The following is a 20929-nucleotide window of genomic DNA, read 5'->3' as shown; positions in this document are numbered from 1 at the left end:
TAACAGCTGCTTCCTCTGTAATAATGCAGACTTTACAGCTGACAGTAAAGACAACATGGTCAGTAATGCCTGACCTTAAATAAAAATGTTTTAATATACTAAAGATAGCACAGTATTATTGATGCATGCATGCACAGTGTTCCACCTCAATGGCTTGTAAATAAAAAACATGTGTATGTATATATAAAAATGAAGTACCTTTATATAAGAGCTCAGAGATGTATTGTGAATTGTATGAACTGTATAATATCAATGTCGAATGAGAATACTTAATTTAGAAATTTAAATCACAAACTGTTTTTCCAGGGCACATAAATCACAACAAGATTTTTGTTGTTCACCAAACACTTTGTCATTTGTGTCTTTCCAGACTCTACAGTTTTGCAGCCATCTTTATAGAGTTCCCAGTGACTACCTTCAATCACTTAGCTGGTCCTCTTACGGTTTGAATTATTTTTGTACTTTCATCTGTTCACAATGACTGGGCGTTACTCTGACTACATTGAGTCCTCTAATCTGCGTAGAAAGTCAGCATCCACCGTCAATAAGCGTCTGGAAACACTCTGTAACTTTCAAAGCTGCGTTACTGAGGCATTTGATCCCATTGACAGTTCAGAAAAAAATGTTGTTGACATGAAAATGAAATAACTACATCCTTTGACTGCAACAAAAGTGTTAAAAAGTTAAACAAGTGTACCACAACACACACACACAACAGAGTTGGCGGTAATTGGTTTGGGACACAGTAATTGCTGTCTTTTCTGTTGTGCCGCATCTCTAAATAATCAAGGCATATCGGTTTGTGTTGCAATCTATTTTTTAGCAATCCTTCGTGAGATCCTGACACAGCTGGAAATCATCAAGGAGCAGCAAAAAGTTATACTGCTGCAGTTATACTGCTGCAGCGATTGAGGCTTGCCATTGACCCTTACATTTATATTTGACCCTTTAGTTTGTGACTTATTTTATTTTAGTATTCCAACATGACTATACTGACCTTTACAAAAACTACATGTGTGTGGAGATAAATTATAAGCCAATATTACTCTACTTTTGTCAAGTCTTACCAAATTTATGTGACAGATGTGGAATTTTTGGATGTTATATATATACTGGAGTTCCTCTATGTTAATATTACCAAAAAAATGTTTTTGTCTATGTGCCCTGCGTTATTAGTTCATCTTTTGTAATTTATCATACTTACTTGTTTTCGGGTTTGCCTCTTTTTAAATTTTTGTCTTTCAGGTCACCTATTTTAGCCTTGTTGGGGGGTTGACCATTAAAGAGACAGTCTGGAGAGTCCTTGGCAAAATGGTGTCAAACACATTGGCAAAGACAATCAACTGGAGGGGGGTGAATGGAAAAACAGGCTTTGAGTCCCTTGGTTTGAAAGATGTTGTTTCGAGTCAGTATTTATTGGTTTCTTTCATTCTGAATCTTTAACACTTAACAGACACTAGTCTGTCAATACATCAATAAATGACGGTTTTTAAATAAAATTAAGATTATTTCAATGCATTTTAAACACTATTCAGAAGTGCTCCACAGCATTGAGTAGTAGTAATACGTGCAGTCACCAAGAAATTAATTACTAGAAATTAATTATTTCTACTTTTCGACTCTCAACATACCAGTTTTCAACATGTCTGAGCTCTAAATAGGGTATTTAGATATCAAACGTTTACAAGGTTCATCACTTTTTATAGTTTACATGTTATTCGGTTATGCGGTGTTTTGATTCCCAGGATGCTACATGCTATAAGCTAGCGGGCGACTACATGAGTATAATTCCACTCTACGATGACTGATTTCATGATGGAAGCAGAAATGGAAGCACCTGCTACTCCCGCAACAAACTACGGTGGTGATGAAGACCAACACCCGTGGATCTCTAGCGAGTTAGTGAGCTGAGGAAGAGTTGACAGTTGACACCATAGGATTGACGGGAGCCGAGAGAGCGCAGCGTTAGCATTAGCGTTAGCATTAGGGAAATCCTTCGCAGCTGTGCGCAAGCTGTCTGTGACGCTGAACACACCTCTACCTGCCTCAGCGGCCTGTGAAAGGATATTTAGCATCGCAGGACTAGTCTTCAGCCCAAGGAGAGCGAGACTGAATTCTCGCAATTTTGGAAACCAACTTCTTTTGAAGATGAACAGGACATTTTTCAGTTTCAAGTAATCACTGGGTTGTTCCTTTCGGTGCAGCTTTAGAATTGATCATGTTTTGATATTTGAGTCATTTTGTGGATGATCAGATGGAGTTATGATGGTAGCAGTCGCCCAATTGCAGATTCATCTTGAGCAAAACCTTTGTCTATTGTGTTCAATTCAGGCCCATAGGAGTTTACAAGGCAGGTGTCCTTTCTCTAAACACTGACCTGATGCATCAAGTGGATATGTTTTGCTGAACACAATATTATGCATTGGCCCTCTACATCCTCTCGTCGGAATGAGCAGACTTATAAACGCACTGTTACAACTCCTTCATAGTGTCATATTGCTTTTCGGAGAATTATGATGATAAGTTCATAGTAGATGCAAACGTATACTTATGTACAATATATTATGTTGAATATTGTTGCTCCTGGATGGATCACAGCCAACCCAATTATGTTCAACACAGCTCCATGTCCTTGGTCATGGTGCCACAGCACTTAAAAGAATAAACTTCATAATTCTCAAAATTCTGACCCTTTGCTTTTTTATTAACAGCATTTACTTGTACTTTTACTTTCAATACTTAAGTACATTTAAAATCAGAAAATTACTTTTGATACTTAAGTACAATAAATATCAGATACTTTAAGACTTTTACTCAAGTAGTATTGTAATAGGTGACTCACTTTTACTGGAGTCGTTTTCCAGTAAGGTATCTTTACTTTTATTCAAGTATGGCTTTTGGGTACTTTATACACCACTGCTATTATTGAGTACAGTGATCATGTGAACAGACACAAACTTATCAAAAGCCTCTCCAGCTGTTAAAGTCAACTGACAGCTGATCCAGCTGTGATCATCAGCCACCGTCATCAGAAACAGACGCAACTTCACGTGACGCAACTGAGGAAAGGACGTCTCATGTATCTTAAAACATATTTCCTCCTTCCTCTCTCCTTGCATGGTTTCCTCCATGCATCCCTGGTGGGAGGGACTAAGACACAAGGAAAGGACGCAAGTGAGGGAAACTGGGATGCAATTAAGAGACTTGAGAAGTACCCTGTGACTATTTTTGACCATATTTTATTGCAAATGTTTCTATTTTAGATGATGTATTTTACTATTGCACCGTGTTTATTGTTATGGTTGTGTAATGGTTTTATGTGAAGCACTTTGAATTATCTTGTTGTTGAAATGTGCTGTACAAATGAACTTGCCTTGCCTTATGCACCAATCACCAAGCCAAATTCCTTGAATGTGTAACGTACTTGACAATAAACCGTTTCTGATTGCAGATTGCGACTAACCGAAATGTCCTGTGTACTCAGTGTGTTGGAGAAACACACACATGGCGCTAGCTAGAGCAGGTGTTTGGTGTGTCCGCTGTGGGCTACAGCAGAGGAATGGCCGCCGGCTTTGTGAAGAGGACCCCACTCCGTATGTAGATGTAAACGGCTCATTCTAAGGTAACGAAAAAGCACATTTAAGGAAACATACTTACCATTTCTGCCAGTGGATCCCTCTAAATGCTGCACACTGCATGTTCATGCAAGAGACACCCGTACGAACAGATTTGTTCTCAAGAGGCTTGTGCGATTGATTTGGGTGATCTTTTTCGTTATTTGGACGGGCTTTGTTTTATTGACTGCTGTTGGGATGTAAAGAGAATCTGAACACATTTTTTTTTTTTTTTTACGCGAAAATACATTTGCCACCCTAGCTGTTAACCATTAATCGTCTGTTGAAATAGTTTGATTCATTTTGTGTTTGTCCAGTCGATTAATTCACCAATAGTCACAGCTCGAGTTGTGACTTAATCCCACATAACCCATCTAGCTGCAGTAAATACTCACTGGTGCTCTAATTATTTATCAATCCACATCTGAAAATAGTTCCCCAAAAAACACACTTTGTAATACAGTAATGGTTGGTAAACAAACTACAGAGTCCAGCTGTTTTAGGACATTTCTGAACCTTTTAAAATAATAACAATGAGACCATACGTGACCCATTCTTAGATGGATCACGAATGCTCTTATTATTTTCATCGTCCGTCGGGACCAATGGTTTTAGGGCTGAGTGCCGGATCCAGGGTTTAGTTGGAAGTTATGGATTTGTGCTTTGTTTCATAAAACTGATCTCTTTAAAAGCTAATGTGGGCCGAGGATTCAATTAGTTTTACAAGACATTAAGACAGAAATCCAGACCATTTGAAACAGGCTCCTGGGTGCCTTTGACAAAACAATTAAAGAAAGACTGTCAATGAGCATGTATTTTTCTATTTTAATTGTATTCAAATAACATTGTTCATGTTGTGCTGGAATTGCTGCTTAATGTTACACCGGGCTTGTTTAAGTAAAAGGAGGTAACATGAAACCAGATGTTTAAAGGTTGACAGAGTCATTTATTCAAGATAAAAGGAGCTCTTTGGTTAAACACAAGTGAATTAGATATAACAGGGACAACAGGGGTAAAAGAGTACCTGTTTTCAAATCAAAGATACCAATGTAACCAAAAGAGACGGTATGAAAAGTTTGGGCTTTCACTTATCTAAAACAAAAACATTTCCCCCAATCAGGACACTGGCTGGAGGAACCTGGACCAGCTTTCGAGTCTTAAAACCCACAATTTACCTGAAAGGCATCACACACGTACACACCACAAGACCGGAGCACAGAGGTCGAAAGGCTGTTACCGGGACAACCGTTACCACATTCCCTGTTGGTCTTAAGGTTAGGTCACCTTCGCGTTCTGGGATTCTTGGTCAGGGAACATCATTTATTGAATAAAAGAAGCTGTTTGATTAACAGCTTTGAGCAAGACGCTTCACTGTGCTTTCGTACTTTACCACCAGCAATGTCATTGTGCATTAAAAGAGTAACACCTTTATTTAACAATAAGGGGGGAAACAGCAACATGAAAGAAACCATTGACCAGTTTAAATATGCACACCATGCACTGGCCTGGGAGTATAATCCATCCACCACCACGTAAATACAAATCCGCAACCACAAGCAGCCTGCTCGGCAGTGGAGGGAAACAAGCATCAATATTGTCACTTCTGTCAGAATCAGGAGCCAAGTGCTCGGCTTTAATCAATCCTTTACCTTTTGGCGGTGGCACACTTTGTGTAGACTGCTGCTGCTCTTTGCTCTTGAGGCTTAAGCAGTTAGCGATGACGTGTCCCACTTTGTGACTCTTTAGTGGGGAGAGGCTGTGGCCATGACACGTAATAGAATAATAAAATAATTGCCATCTGTAATAATTGCCATTCTTTATCTCCTAAGTTGAGTGAGCATTTTTCAGGTTAAAAGGCATTTAAAAACGGTTGTGGTGAAAAGCTGATTCAAAATTGCCATTTCTTTTCTCCGACATTTTCAGCTCAGGTTCAAACTGCACCATCTTTTCATTAAATACATTTGAGAAGTTGAAAATTTTCCTCGATTTGGGTCACGGCTTGTCATTGAGGGGTGATGGTGGGTCCCGCAGCCAGACCAGTTGAGAAGCACTGCTCTATAATAATCGTTGCCTATGTTTGTTACGGTGCGTATTGAGCCACTGTCCAATAGAAGAGATCAGATCATTGGCGGATGTCGTAGATGTCAGAAAGGTTTAAGGTGTGCCATGTCTCGGCTGTCACAACAGGGTAAATGTGTGCTCTTTCAAAGCCGTTGAAGTCGCTGGACGAACTAACAGAATAAGCACCCATGTTGTCGATGAGAAGCCAGTCCCCCACATGCAGCTCAGGAATCCAGCAGCTGTTGGTTACTTTGTCATAGCTGCAGCAGGTTGGACCCCAGATAACAGACCGGTATCTCTGCTCTCTGCTCTCAACAACCTGTGTACAGTATAAAATGTGAGGCAGGCTCACATGCATATGTATAAATATATATACACAGTATATACACCGTTGGCATTGGACGTAATCATGCGCAATCATCCAATATTGGCTTTCTTATGTGGCGACATTATGTGGTTGATAGTTACCCGGTGAAGATATGGTTGAAGGTTGCAGTGAGCAGCATCATTGACAACACAACTCAGGGAGCCGTACACTCCATCATTGACGTAGTACGTCATTTTTCTGTCAGGGCAGTTGTCATCATCTGAAAAAATGCAAATGATAAAATGGCAAATATGCCATATGTTTATAAAGATGCAACCTGGTATCTGTGGGTCTGCAGAAAGTGATTATCTACAACCCTGCAAGTCATTATGCTCACTCAGAGGAGCAGAGAGCATGGCTGTCTATTGAGGATACATATTTATGTCGTGGTGCATTGCCATGTAGTGCCAACAGACTCCTCTGATAGCTGTCACCTACACTCCTTGTATTTAAAATCAAGACATATTTAAATACAAGCAAAGTTATGTCTTATTACTGGATACGTGTGGCTTCAAAAGACATTACCGATTACTCTTTTGGCAATGACATTCACTGCCAATGTGAAAGCTGATTCCACGTAGTATCGGCCTGGTTCTGCAATAACTTGCACCCCACTGTCAGGTGGGAAGAGTTCATCCAGTGTTCTATTAATGACCTCTGAAAACTATAGGAAAAACACAATGGGTTAACAGCATATTTCACATGTAATACACCTTTTACAAAGTGACCTACAGTTGCCAGTATCACTGGCAGTAAAGGCAACAAAGGTTTCTGCATGTGTTTCTTTGAAGTACGACCGATGTAATTTAAGAGGCTAAGAATAGAGGATGATAGAGATATCACTCATCAATGATGGAAAGGATGCAGGTGTGTATAATATACATCTAATGGGTAAATGGTTGAAAGATCAAGCTTCAGATACTTCAAGCAGTGGTATCCATCATATAATGTAATTTTATGGAGTGTTAGTTAATAATTCCTGAACAAGCTTTTTGTGCATCAGCTTGGAAAGGACTCACACTAAATTATGTTCCCATATTATACAACTAAACTGCATTCTCAATTAAGTATTTTGGGAAATGTATGGTTGCATTTTTAAAAGCAAGGTTGAAACTGAGCAACTGTTAGAATATATATACATCTATATATTGTCAAGAAGAGTTGAGCTCACAGAGAAAGCCGCCTTGGATACATGCATACACATTCAGGGGAAAGACAGGATATAAAAGCACGAAGCATATACTCAGAAATCAATAGTTAAAGTATAATCGAAAGACAAGGTTTATGATCATTATATAACAAATGTTTAATGCATAGAGTGATTTCACAAATGTAAAAACTGATTATAATAATGTTCTGTGTACCGGAGCTGAGATGTGGAAAAAGTGTGTCATAGTGTGTCAGCAGACTGAGTGAGTCAGGAACAGATGTTTTTTGGGTGTGGGTCGGAAAAACAGTCAGGAGACATGGAATTCTGTTGCAAGAGATGACTCATAGAAGCAAAACGAAGTCTGGTACTTTCTAGAAACAAACGCACACACATAAGGGAGGGGTGAAGATCATGTGTTCAGAATCGGTGGGGGAAGAACAAATAGCCCAAATCAAGGATAAAAGGAGATGCTTGCAAGCCCCAAACTGGGATTTCTACACGAGCCGTCCAGACGCTCTGAGAAGAAGATACGGACGATTGCAACTGAAGTCTCGGTTCACAGAAAGAAGACCGCTGTTCGTGGACAAAGAGTTGAAAGACGGAGATTTTCCTCTCCCCACTGCTCGACTTTAACAACTGAACAACGGAGGAACGCCGCCGCCCTAGAAAGACTTTGTACAGAGCCTTTCATCGCACCTTTGGAAATCCAGCTCCAACCGAGCCGTCTCGGCATCTAAAACCAATGAGTATAACCTAAGAAGAAAATTTGTCACGAATCAAGTGTAGTGACATTTTTATGTGAGCTGTAGCTTAACCCTTGCAAACTAACTAAATATAACCTGCAATAAATATCTAATCTGCATTTAAAGTAAAATCCACTGAACAATCCCTTACGGTTTTAGAAGTACTCCTAGCCGTTAAAACCTAAACCTGGCATTTACCAAGAGCACGGATCCAGAAGAGGGAAGCTGCCATAACCGACGCGACTGGTAGGACCGCCCGGGGTCAGGGTGGCCCCTCGACCGAGTGCACTCAGACCGGAGGAAGCAGGGTAGATGTCGGGAGTAACGGCAGTTAGAAGAGCCAGGCGAGTTCCCTCGCAAGAACACCAGCTCGACAATCTTTTAATAGAGAGCTGAGTCAGTAAGTAGCCCCGTATCGGGCCAGAAGTACCCCAGGATCTAACAATATATACATATGAATGATATTGGAATTGTTTTAATAATTGGTGCTGATAGAAACGTGAAGTGTTGCTCTTTCAAACAACATGTGTATGTGAGTAAAGATTAAGGTTAAATGAAAATCTGAGGTTTTCTTTTTTTCACTCTGGATTCTTTCGATCAAGACAAATCTTTTGAATAAAGTTGTTAACAGCGCCACCATATGGCCACAGTGATGGTGCAATATACGTCTTCTAATGGTGCGTTCACACCAAATGCAGCGCAAATTATTCGCTCCATCACTGGAGTGATGTGAATTTGCGATGGCGCGGCGCGAATTTGGGCAAAGTCACCCCAAACGCGTGAGTTGAAAGTTTTCAACTTCGCCGGAAAAATGGCGTGACGCTGCGGCGCGAGAGCCTATCAGCGTTGAGATGAGGTGCAGGCAAAGCATTCCATAGCCTCGGTGCTACTGCCTCAAAGGCTCGGTCACCACGGGTCTTAAATCGTGTGCGTGGGACAGACAGAAGACCTAAAACGCAGACGGTTAAGAGCAGATGCACTGAGTGATGTGAAAAGTGAGTTGCAGTAGTCAATGCGTGAAGAGATAAATGTTTGTATGATCATCTCTAATTCAGGTGTTGATACTACAGATCTCAGTTTACTGATATTTCTTAGATGGAAGAAACATGACCTGGACAGCTGCTTAACATGAGGGTCAAACGACATGGATCGATCAAAGAAAATCCCTAGATTGCACAGGTTTCAATGGGCAGCAGAGGAGAGTGGACTAATAATCTGCCTGATCATGGGGACAAACTCCTCTGGAGCAATAACTAGGACCTCCGTCTTAGAGTCATTGAGTTGCAAGCAGTTTTCTGCCGTCCAGTCTCTGATGGCATTGACACAGTCCAGGAGCCTAGTTAATGTGAATGCCTCGCTGGGTTTTGAATGACAGATGGAGTTGGATGAATACATGGAGCTCCTCCGGACTATGTTATGAACCAAGACATGACGGCGTTTAGTTTCCCGTGATATCTGGGACTTCCACAATACGTACTAAGCAGAAATATAGGTTATTTTTTCCATGGTTGATGGCGGCTTTCAGGGCGATAAGCCACGCCCCCTCTCAGGCTCGTCCAGCGCGAATCATGCGAATGAACACAAATAGTCCCCGGTGAGACCGGCGGCGCGAATGACGCAATTAGGTGTGAACACGGCATAAGAAACAATGTGGTGCTAGCAGCGAGCGAATGAAAGGGCAACGACGTGTTCTGTGGACCTGAGAGTTCCTCCAGGGGCAGCGAGGTGCAAGTCCTCTGAATATTTCCTTATTAAGTTTGCCTCTTTAGTATGCATTTAAAGGTTCCTTGACAGTCTACATCAGGGGTGCCCAATACGTCGATCACGGAGGTAGTGCGGGTAGATCGCATGCCATTCAAAAAAAATGAGATGTCCGCATGGCATTTGCCACTTGATTTTCTAACACACGGGTCACCACGTATGCGCGGTCAACCGCGCGAGCTACTGCAAAACTCCGGCGAGCTAATTAGTTAGCCTTCCAATTTATTTGTACTAAAGAAGCTAAAGCTGTAGCGCCATGATTTGGGAAACTTCCAAAACCTCGCATCAGAACTGGAGACTCAACGGAAGGCGTGTGCGTAACTTGACAGTGCGCGCTACACAGAGCAGATTGACAAGTGTCTGTCAGAGTTTGACAAACGCTTTCGAGACTTTGCTTTACTCGAGCCAGTTGCTACACTTATGTGCTGCACATTTCGGGAAGATATTGAGGTTGATTCACTCGCATCAAAAATGTTAACGCTGTTTCACCTGAACTCGTCTGGAGTGGAGGATGAGATTCTGACACTGCAAGCTGACATTCAGCTGAAGTCCAGGGCTCATGGACAGTTTCCTCACAGAGGAAAAGTCCCCAAACATGAGGACATGTGATACCTTTCTGACTGCATTATTCGGCTCTACTCATTTATGTGAGTCAGCCTTTTCCCACATGAAGAACATTAAGTCCAAACACCGTTCCACCATGACTGATGATCATTTGAAGTCTGCTTGAGGCGGCTACCAGCAGCTACTGTACGGACAATGCAACTCTGACCAATTCCATTCAGTGCAAGTCATCAGAGTAAGGTAATGACCAAAAATGTACAGAATTGTATTGTGCCATAAGGGTTCATGCAGTTATGCAACATATATTGTAAATATAAAGTATACTCAGTATATATATGTGGCCGAAAAAGTGTGGGCACCCCTGGTCTACATAGCCCTTAAGGTAAAACAGGAAAAAGGTTGTGTAATCCGTGTCATTCTATTTTGTTGTTTATGCTCCTTTTGCTCTTTGTTTTACCAGGACAATGGAGATGCAGAACATCCATTAATGAGCACTCGTATTGTATATCGTATTGTTTTTGAAAAATATTACCTCTTCAAATTTCTGTTGAAAACTCTCAATCGCAGAGAATCCTCCACCGATATCCAAGAGTCTCATCTGGAATCCCAGCAAATTCTGAAAAAATTTCTAATCAATCAGTCATACAATTCAAAATGTTATACTGTACTTACTGTAGTGCTATTTCTTGTAACACATAATAATAATAAATAATAACTAATTAATATCCAAGTATAATGGTTATCAATAACTTAATTATGGATCATAAACCCATGAATTAGTATAAAAAGTCATGGCACATTTATGGCTTCAGCCATAAAACACAATGAGTTCAAGTAAAATAATTTAAAGAAAATAACTTACATATAATTTAGGACAATACTCAATTTTGGAAACAGGAAAAGCTTCAAGTCTCAATCTCTGGGCTGCTATGGAGTTCTTATCACGGTGTACAGTGACTTATTATTTCATATACACACAAATCAAATGATCAAGCTTTCATGAATCAAATATTTATTGGACTAACGACATAACTAAATTTGTGTTCTATTGCTGTGACGATGACTTACCCCCATGTCAAAGACACGTCGGGCATCTGTGATGGCCTGCTGGAACGGCAAACTTTCAGTGCACCCACTGCCCACATGAAAGCTGACCCCAATGACCTCCAAGCCAAGCTCTCCAGCACGTCCCAGCAGCTTACCAACTGACTCCAGTCTGGCGCCAAACTTTGAACTGAGTCTTATCTTGGATGCAGAGTCATCCACTGCGATGCGGAGTACCAATCTGGAGAAAGTGATTCAAAAGTATTAATCGGTAATTTAACAACAATCAACTAAACAAAGGAGCAGAAAATATCAGTAGTTGTTCACTCACTTGGCTTTGGCGTGACTAAGAGATATTTTTAGGAGTTCTTCCTCACTATCAAAAGTCATCATATCGACTCCATGAGTACAGGCATACTTGATGTGCGACAGTGGTTTGGTTGTGTGTGCGTAAATGATTTTGTCAGGTGTCACCCCGAGGGACAGCATCTGCTGGATCTCGACCTGTGATCGATCAAAGCGCGTTTCAAATGAGCAAACTGCTTCTCCACAACAAAGAAAACACAGAGCTGGATTCTCTTTCAAATGCTTCATCGGTACCTTGCTAGCACAGTCGAAACCTGTGTCCAGAGCACTCATCATCCTCAAAACTGATGCATCGTTGTTGCACTTCACTGCATAGAAAGGCGTGACTCGAGGTAAGTTAGTACGCCACCTGAGGTGCCTTTCAAATATACTATCCAGACTTGCCACATAGAATGGCTCTTCATTGTCCTGAACAAATAGAGCAAAGTCAACATTTAGTTCACATCTCAAGAAAGCTCAACTATCACACGATACATGGAGGCAATTACATAGAGATTCATAGTTAGGAACGCTTAGGTGACATGATGTCTCTGATACTCACCGCTGAACCACGCTCTTTTATTTTACTGTCTAGGAAGTCTCTGATGGTCCTTCCATTGTCTAGAATGTCAATGCCACAGTTCTCAGGGGACAAACCATGCACAAATGATCCCTTCGTAGTTACTGGTGCTGGGATAACTAGCAGGAAAAATAATTAATAAATATTGTTAAGATACGGCTGGATCACAATAGAAAGCAGCTTTGTCTACATTGTGCCACACTAATACAGTAGTCAAAAGCCCAAACTGTAAGCACATATGAATATTAACATCACAGATTACATTAAACATCTTACCATGGCCGATATGCTCCTCCATTTCTTGCAAGTCGGAAAATCTCAAGTTTCAAATGAGAGTTAGTGTGATCGCAGTATTTCTATGAAACATACCTGGAATTAAGTTGACAGTAAGTACTGACACACATCTGATTTATACTCACAAGAACCTGCTTGGACGGATGCTTGTTCCGTCCCTCCTCACTTTACCCCTCCCACGGTTTCTATGCCAATAAGAAAACATTCTACCTCAAGAAAACATTTCTCTACAATAGTTCATCTCCACTCATTATACTACGACACACAGTTCAGATGTTCAGCAATATGCCAGAGTGGAACAAAAGCTGTTTATTCTGGCTGTTAATCATTTGAGGTGTTATGGGGAGAGCAGTCAGGGAGTGTGTGGAAGTTCAACGATTTTCGTCACATATTCTGACATTCTTTATATCACATGGTGGTGAGTTGGATCAGATGGCAGGGAGAGAGGCTGCTGGACAGACCTGGTAAAACCTAAAGTGTATTCAGGGTGAACTGGGAATGTCCAGCTGAGGCCCCTGTCCATGAGGTCCTCAACTCCCAGGCCTCTTGGTCATATTGTCTTCAGAAGTTTCCTTGGCATTCCTGACTGGTGAGAGGCCTCAGGGTAGACCCAGAACACGCTGGTGAGATTAAATATCTCGTCTGGCCTGGGAATGCTTCTAACCCTAACCCTTCTGATTCTGATTATTTTGGCCTTTTTTGATTGAAAACTCTCTTATAGGTCTTATAGTGAGAGGGATTTGTCGACATCTAATCATAATAACAATAACAATACATTTTATTTGTATAGTGCTTTAAAAGGTACTCAAATATCCTTTACATGGTAAAAACAGAAACAATAGAAGCAATTACAATATAAACAAAATAAATCACATAACAGAAAGGAACAGCACAAATACATATATAACTAACTTTACAGCTTAAAAGCAGATTTAAATAGGTGACTTTTAAGTGACTGAGGATGTCTGAGGGGGGGAACAAAATCTGTTTATTCTGGCTGTTAATCATTTGAGGTGTTATGGGTAGAGCAGTCAGGGAGTGTGTGGAAGTTCAACGATTTACTGTTACTGGTGCTGGGATAACTAGCAGGAAAAGACAAAAGCATAAAAGTGATTAATAAATGTTGTTAAGATAAGGCTGGATCAGAATAGAAAGCAGCTTTGTCTTTATTTGTAGCTGTTTGTCTCCATATTATAACACGCTAATACAGTAGTCAAAAGCCCAAACTGTAGGCACATATGAATATTATCATCACAGATTAAACATCTTATTTAAATAGGTGACTTTTAAGTGACTGAGGATGTCTGAGGGGGGGAACAAAATCTGTTTATTCTGGCTGTTAATCATTTGAGGTGTTATGGGTAGAGCAGTCAGGGAGTTTGTGGAAGTTCAACGATTTACTGTTACTGGTGCTGGGATAACTAACCAGGCCGTTATGCGCCTCCATATGTTCCACCCTGGAAAAGTTTGTGTTATCGTAGCAATCCTGAGACAGACCTATTAATTTCCCTGTGAGAAATAAGAGTGATGAGAAATCTGTCAAATGCCTTTAAGTATTATGTTGAACAGACACTTGGAATAATTCAGCTGAACAGATAGAGATCCTTCCTCACGGACGGTTCAGAGGTCTAATCAAGTCAAAGGTTTTACAGAGTATATATGCTTCACACAAACTGGAGCACATTAGCTCGTCTGCCCCCAAGCAGGCGTCCTTTTTTCGGATGGCGTTGGGGAGGGTAGGTGCTGCTGTTTTCATGGAAGAGGGTTAGATGTGAGGTCAGGATGACACGAGTCAGACATGAGATACATTTGTTGTTTGGGTTTGGTGAGTTCTGCTTTTGTTCAAGGTAAAGCGATAAAAGTTATATATCAAAGAACAACATGATAAATTGCCACAACAATCATTAATCGATAAGGTTAAGGCATCAGCTGTTTTTGAGGGTTGTTTGCAACTCCATGAGATTCTGGGAGCCCAACTCACAAGTCCGTAGTCGCGGGTCTTTATTGGCTCAGTAAAGGTGTGTTTTACAGAGCAAATATTAATTAAATCAATGAAGGTGTGACCTCTTACAGGGAGTGACTGAGCTCAATTACACACCAAAAGGTTTCACCTGACAGGTTTGGCAATCAATGTCAAATAGTTGGCAACTGATCACAGTTCCTAACGTTAGACGGCATGGATCACAGTCTTTGATGGGCAAAGCCATCAGGTTTGGAGGCCTCCGTTGGTGCCTTGAGGAACGAATCGACACACAATTAATAGTTTGTAGAATTTGGGCCATGTTCGGCCTGTGTGCTTGTCAGGCTGTGACGAGAGTTTGTAGAGATAGACTTGTCCTGTGTCTTGTCTGTTGATGAGGGAGAATGGCATGTGAAGGGAGACTGGCTCTCATCAATTGAAGCAGATGTCGCCATGACTCTGTTGACTTATGTGCATAATATCAAGGAACCGCAGGAGCAGTGATCCTGTCACAAGGGACTTCACCGGTTGTAGTTCAAGGATTCAAGGATCATTTATTGTCGTTATACAACACAGGGATGCACAATGAAATGCAGATGGAGCCCATTTGTAACACAACAAACAAAATAAAAACAGAAGTAAATTCCTGGAGTACATTTTTTTTTATTTTGCATCATAAGGAACTTAAACAGCAGCAAAAACAATTCCCTGGGCAGATTATATTGCTGACATCTTCACAAAAGTTCAAACATGAGGAAAATCATTGTCGATCATGTTTGATTGTGTTCGAGCACCGAGCATCATGATGTAAACACAGAGTCCATCTCTTGTCCCACCGGAGTCCTGTGCTCCGTCCTGCTGTGTCTCTGTGAAGATGTGGGCTCAACTGCCGACATCCTGCCGACAACGCCATATTGTTGAAGAAAGATTTCTTTCGGGTCCAATTCTGTGGCTGGTTCAAATGAGTTTTATTCACCACGCAGTGGAGACAGAAGTTCACAACAAAGCTGAAGAATTATCTCTGACTAAAGTGAGTTCTGGCCATGATTATAAACAGGGTTACAGGAAATAACAAAGGGGACCTTGAAACTATCAGCACCCATGATACTCATGGGGAAAACACTTCATTTTAGGAAAATACCACTTACCAAATACAAATATCGCAGAGCAGAACAACGCATCGATAGAAATTGTCTTTTAGGACGGTGGTGTATTGTGAAGGGCTGACGTGCTTCAGACTCGTGGCTGTGTAGTTCTAAATATAACGTCAGTCCATTTGATAGTTTTCAAGACATTCACTCTGCACCAAAGTGTTGAGCCAATGCTGTCATCAATAGGGCCTTGACGCTAGTGTGGGTCTTTGTCAATGGTGGAGATGGTAAGAATACTTGAAATGAAATCTGCATACAGTGGGATTCCAAGTTCTCTGGCGGAGCTTCTTTAATTTTCTTTCAATATCGACTGGAACACAAGACACAACGATTGCATGAAGTACAACATCAACTTCTTTTAAGCAATTGACACTGTTGTATGTGTAAGAAACAACCCGGAAAAATGTTGGCATTGTATGTGTCTCCAAACCTCGGATACGATGAATGTTGATGTTTCTGATCCATGAATGCGTTTCTCATCAGCCTCATATCGCTCTGAGATGCACAACACCACCTCGTTAGCATCGAGAAACAATTGGTTAGGTTTAGGCAACGGAATTGCTTGGGGTTCGAAAAAATGATCATGGTTTGTGTTAAAATAATAAGGTAACGATGTAACGTAACAGCTGTCAAATTATTGTAAATAACCCCCTGGTAAGCGCAACAATGCTTAATCTTAAGTCTTAAGAGAACACTTATTTTGGTTTCACACAGGATACACACAGCGGTCTCCTGAGTGAAAGTCCTGTGTTTGTTCGACCCCCCCATAGTGGACTTTCTCACTCGCTGTAGTCGTTATTATACCACTGTCATATACGTTCGCTAAATAAACTATGTCACTTAACTTTGTCTCGTTGCACTACGTCACCGTCTCTGACCGAATGTAATAACGTCCACATTGAATATGTATATGTATAATATCACTGGTTTGTGGAAACGTACAATGACAATATTTCTTCACTCGACTGGGCTGTAACAAATGTGTTTTTCAGTTGTTTTTTTCTTCCCAGCTCTCACCAAATGTTCCTCCTGCCGAGATGGACTGTAAAGGAAGATGCAGAGTGGAGCGAAGATTATATTTACTGTTCCAATTATGGCCATGAGCCAGGGGAAGCCAATCGATGCCACTGTAGGCCCTGCAATAGCTGGACCTTTGGACAGAAGAGACATTATTCAACACCTCGATAGAAAAGAAACAAACTTTCAGGCTTGTCGGGCTGTTGCTCATTAGCATAGCTGCAGTTTACTGTTTAAGGTGGTATAAACCTGTGTTGTTAGGACCAAATTAAATGGTCTATTAAACCCTAGTGCTGACCTGACCTACAGACATATTTTGCTACTGAGTTTTAAGATCATATATCTCAACATAAAGGCATATTTATAAATCTCAAATGTTGTTAATATCTATCAAGGCAATAGTTTAACATTTTGAAAAAGGTTTCGCTTTCTTGCAGAGAAAGATGAGAAATGAAAGATGAGATGATCAATGCAACTATTATGTCTGTACGGCAAATACAAAGCTACCACCAACACACGGTTAGCTTAGCTTAGCACAAGCACTGGAAACGGAGAAACAGCTGGCCTGGCTTTGTTATCCAGAGCTAACAAACTCCGCGTATCAGCACCTCTAAAGGCCGTTAAACCATAAGTTACTTAAAAGAAGCTCTAAATCTCTGAGTTTGCGGGGACGGCAGAGTCCGATAAATATTCTTTGTGGCAACTGTGCTTACCCACGGAGTATCCGATGCAGATTGCGACATCAGCAATAGCATAAACTGTACCATATACCGGCACATATCTCAGATCTACCAAGTTACCCATGAGAGGCATTATTGATGAGTCCACTGTGCCTGATAGAAACAAGATAATCATTCAGCATTTCAACCAATAAGAAATGAGTTCGTTAAAAAGTCAATATTAGGCATGACTTACCAACTGAAAAGCCAACAATTGCATTCAGAACAAGCACATGATAGATGTTCTTGGAAAATCCAAACTGAAATTTAAAGAAAGACATTGAAAGTATATCATGGATTGAAGGCTGATAAGATCTTAGACAGACGTTTAAACATTCACCGCTCGCAGTTTATAGTACAGCCTGTAAATTACAATCTAATTATCAAGTATACAGGGTGTCAATACAATGAAAAACAATGACTGAGAGGTTAGGTGATAAGGGGGGAACACGTTTGTGTGTCGAGGGACTTAGAAATAAAAAAGAAATGATACTATTAAAAGCGGTACCTATTTCATTACTATGGCGTTCTGTACTATTATTCAAATAGGAAAACTGTGTTGTTATTGCAATTAAATTGGTTTTCTATTTTTTTGAAATTACATTAAAAAATATATACCTTCAATGTGAAAATATTTCAAAAAAGGAATGTGTACATTACCGGAGTGGAGGGCTGAGTTTGGTATTGGAAAACCAGGTACAGTCAATACATGTCTGTGATGCGGAGACAAGCATGGAAGGCTCAGAACATACCAGTTGACATCATGGATGAGAAGTGGATACTCCCAGCCCTCGGTCTAGTCTCCGGCTCTTTCACGTTAACGGAGGAAAGAAAATAACTCTGGATTCGACTGAGTACATTTTATAACTTTTTGGACCTAATGTTTTAAATAGGGGCTATTCATGTGATGGTACTGGGAATTTGATTTACCTAAAAAAAAAGGATCTGCTTAGTCACAGAAGTCTATTTCCCAATGCAAGTCTATGGGAAGTAGTCTTTTTGGGCCCAATGGCATCACGTGACGGATGTATATAAAATCTGCTTCAAAGCTTTGTGCTCTTCCTTGGGGCTTGGGGTTGACATACAAACTGTGCTTTATTTGTAAGCCATTGGCCATTTCTATAATTGAAAATACCAGCGGCAATGACAATGTACGGATCCTTCAGGAGAGTCAGCAGTGGAGTCCCTTTTTCCATCTGTATAGAAACATAAAACATATTTTTAGAGAAGTAACAGTTCTAATGATAAATGTTGTAGTTATTAGCTTTTAAGACAAATTAAAAAGAAATGATAATGAAATTAGCAACATACTGGTAGTTCTACTACATTATCAAGGCTCATCAGAATCTTTTTTTAAATAAAATGTATTTGTTTATTCACCAATTATTTTACTTTGGCCTTTGTTTTGCCTTCTTATGAACAATTGTGCCAAGTTTCTATGGTTCAATGTTTAATTGGGTTGCCAATGGAAACTATTCATTTTCAGTTTTTCAATCCAATCGAAAATGTTTTAAAAATGTGTGAAAATATAAATTGTAGTTTTTAAAGTAGAATTTAACTGAGAAGTTGTACACAGATCTTTCAAGAGGTCAATGTTTCATTTTCAGAGAGGTATTTCTTTGAATCAATATGTCACTGTACCTCTGTTTGCAGACGCGATGGTTTGAAGATGAGGGCATGTAAACCTGTGTGGATAGGGAGACAGGACAATCTGATGGACAAACAACACCACGTTCAACTGTTTCACTCTTATTGAGGAGGATTAAATGTTTCATCTTATGTACAATATTCCACAGTACCTCCAGCCAACACAGCAATGACAGCCAGGACCAGGAATGGAGCCATTTTGCCAACAAACTGACACATCACACTGCCGAATGGAGCTCCCGCTTCGGCATATGAAAGAAATAATTGATAATTACAATGAAAAAGTTAAACAATGGAGTAGAAGCATGATTAGGTGTCTATGATTCAGACCGCCATGCTGGTAAATGCTCCATCCGTCTGAGCTGGAGGCTATCCCAATTATTATTGCATCAATGTGATGAAGTACCTTGTGATTTTTCCCATCATTCACTATATGACGATGTACAGTATATTTACATTGAAAGATAGTAAAAATCACATTTACTGGAGTAGAATTTTATTCATATTGCCAATCCAAAATGTTTACAACTCTCTGGTTTTGTACATGTGTTTTAATACAGATCTCTTTAGTTTTGTCAATATATGTGGAAACTAGGGGTGTAACGATACGCGTATTCGTATTGAACCGTTCAGTACGAGGCTCACGGTTCGGTACGCATGACGAACCGAATACATTTGAAAGAAAAAAAAAAAAAATTATTTTTTATTTTTTTAAAACCTTTATTTAACCAGGTAGTCCCATCGAGATAAAAAAATCTCTTTCGCAAGATGTAAGTAACAATACAAGATGTAAGCAAGATGTAAGTAACAATACGACATAACATTAAGGAGCAGTTTTAGTTTTTTATGCTTATGTGTTGCTAAGAAGACACCCCAGAAGATGGGTCACTCAGGTATAGTTCCATCATTGTTCAAAGTCAAAGAATAACTTCATGATGTTAGTTGTAATAAATAAATATATTTTAAAATCAAGTACATTTCTCTGGCATTTATAGTTTTCGACTGTACCGAAACGTACCGAACCGTGGCTCCACTGTATCGTACCGAACCCAACCGTGAATTTTGTGAACCGTTACACCCCTAGTGGTAACATATAATTGGATAGATGCCATTTCAAGTTACTCTCGTGTTACTTTACATCCAAGATCCTGGATGTGTGGTCTATTGAAAAACACAGCCTCATTTCCGCAACACATCATTCGATTGTACAGATCACCTAAAAAGTGTTTAAAATGGCATGGTGTTTCAACCCGAGGTGGAAGAAAATACTGAAAATCTGTCATTCTGCAGACATTGTAGGAAAGGTTGTCATTTTTTGGGGCTTTTATCAAATTACCTGCTTGTTCATCAGTGCAACAAATGTAAAAAGTTAGTCTGGAGCCCTGTTCAGCATTGTAATTCAAGTGGTCCCCGCACCGTCGGGGAGGTGAAGCGTGAGTTCCTGCGGTAGGACCCGAAAGATGGTGAACTACGCCTGGGCAGGGTCAAGCCAGAGAAAACTCTGGTGGAGGCCCGTGGCGGTCCTGACGTGCAAATCTGTCGTCCGACCTAAGGTATAGGGGCGAAAGACAAATTTAACCAGTTGTTGGTTCCCTCCGAAGTTTCCTTCAGGATAGCTGGTGCTCACAGTTTTCCCCACTGCATTCACATGGATTTAGTGTATAGCAGTGGTGGGCCGTGCATTTTATACCTGGGCCTTCACTGCTGTCCTGCAGCTGAAATACCATCTTACACCCTCGTGATGGCGCCACAGCTATTATTCGTTTCTAGGGCTGTAACTACTTGTCAGAATGCCCATTTTTTGATTGGCTGAGCTGCACCACATGATCGTTTCACGATAGTCACGCGCTCGCCCACTGACCAATCACAGCACACACTGAAGAGCCGCACATGGAAACTGAGCTGCACGTAA

General features: G+C 40.5%; 1 protein-coding gene across 1 annotated transcript; it reads right to left on the bottom strand.

Annotated features, from left to right (window-relative positions):
• Positions 1-5736: 5736 nt before the first annotated feature.
• On the bottom strand, positions 5737-19215 carry LOC306787305 (ornithine decarboxylase-like; the record flags this gene model as incomplete). The annotated part of the gene is made up of 9 exons (XM_079282420.1): positions 5737-5994; positions 6144-6262; positions 6568-6706; positions 10793-10876; positions 11329-11545; positions 11636-11808; positions 11905-12078; positions 19012-19055; positions 19170-19215. The coding sequence occupies 9 exons, from the start codon at positions 19213-19215 to the stop codon at positions 5737-5739; spliced, it is 1254 nt and encodes a 417-aa protein (XP_079138546.1).
• Between the last annotated feature and the right edge of the window lie 1714 nt (positions 19216-20929).

Source organism: Melanostigma gelatinosum (genome assembly GCF_949748355.1).
Source record: "Melanostigma gelatinosum genome assembly, chromosome: 13".
Classification (NCBI taxonomy): Eukaryota; Metazoa; Chordata; class Actinopteri; order Perciformes; family Zoarcidae; genus Melanostigma; species Melanostigma gelatinosum.
The sequence above is the reverse complement of the archived record's forward strand: the minus strand, read 5'-3'. Positions and strand labels throughout refer to the sequence as shown.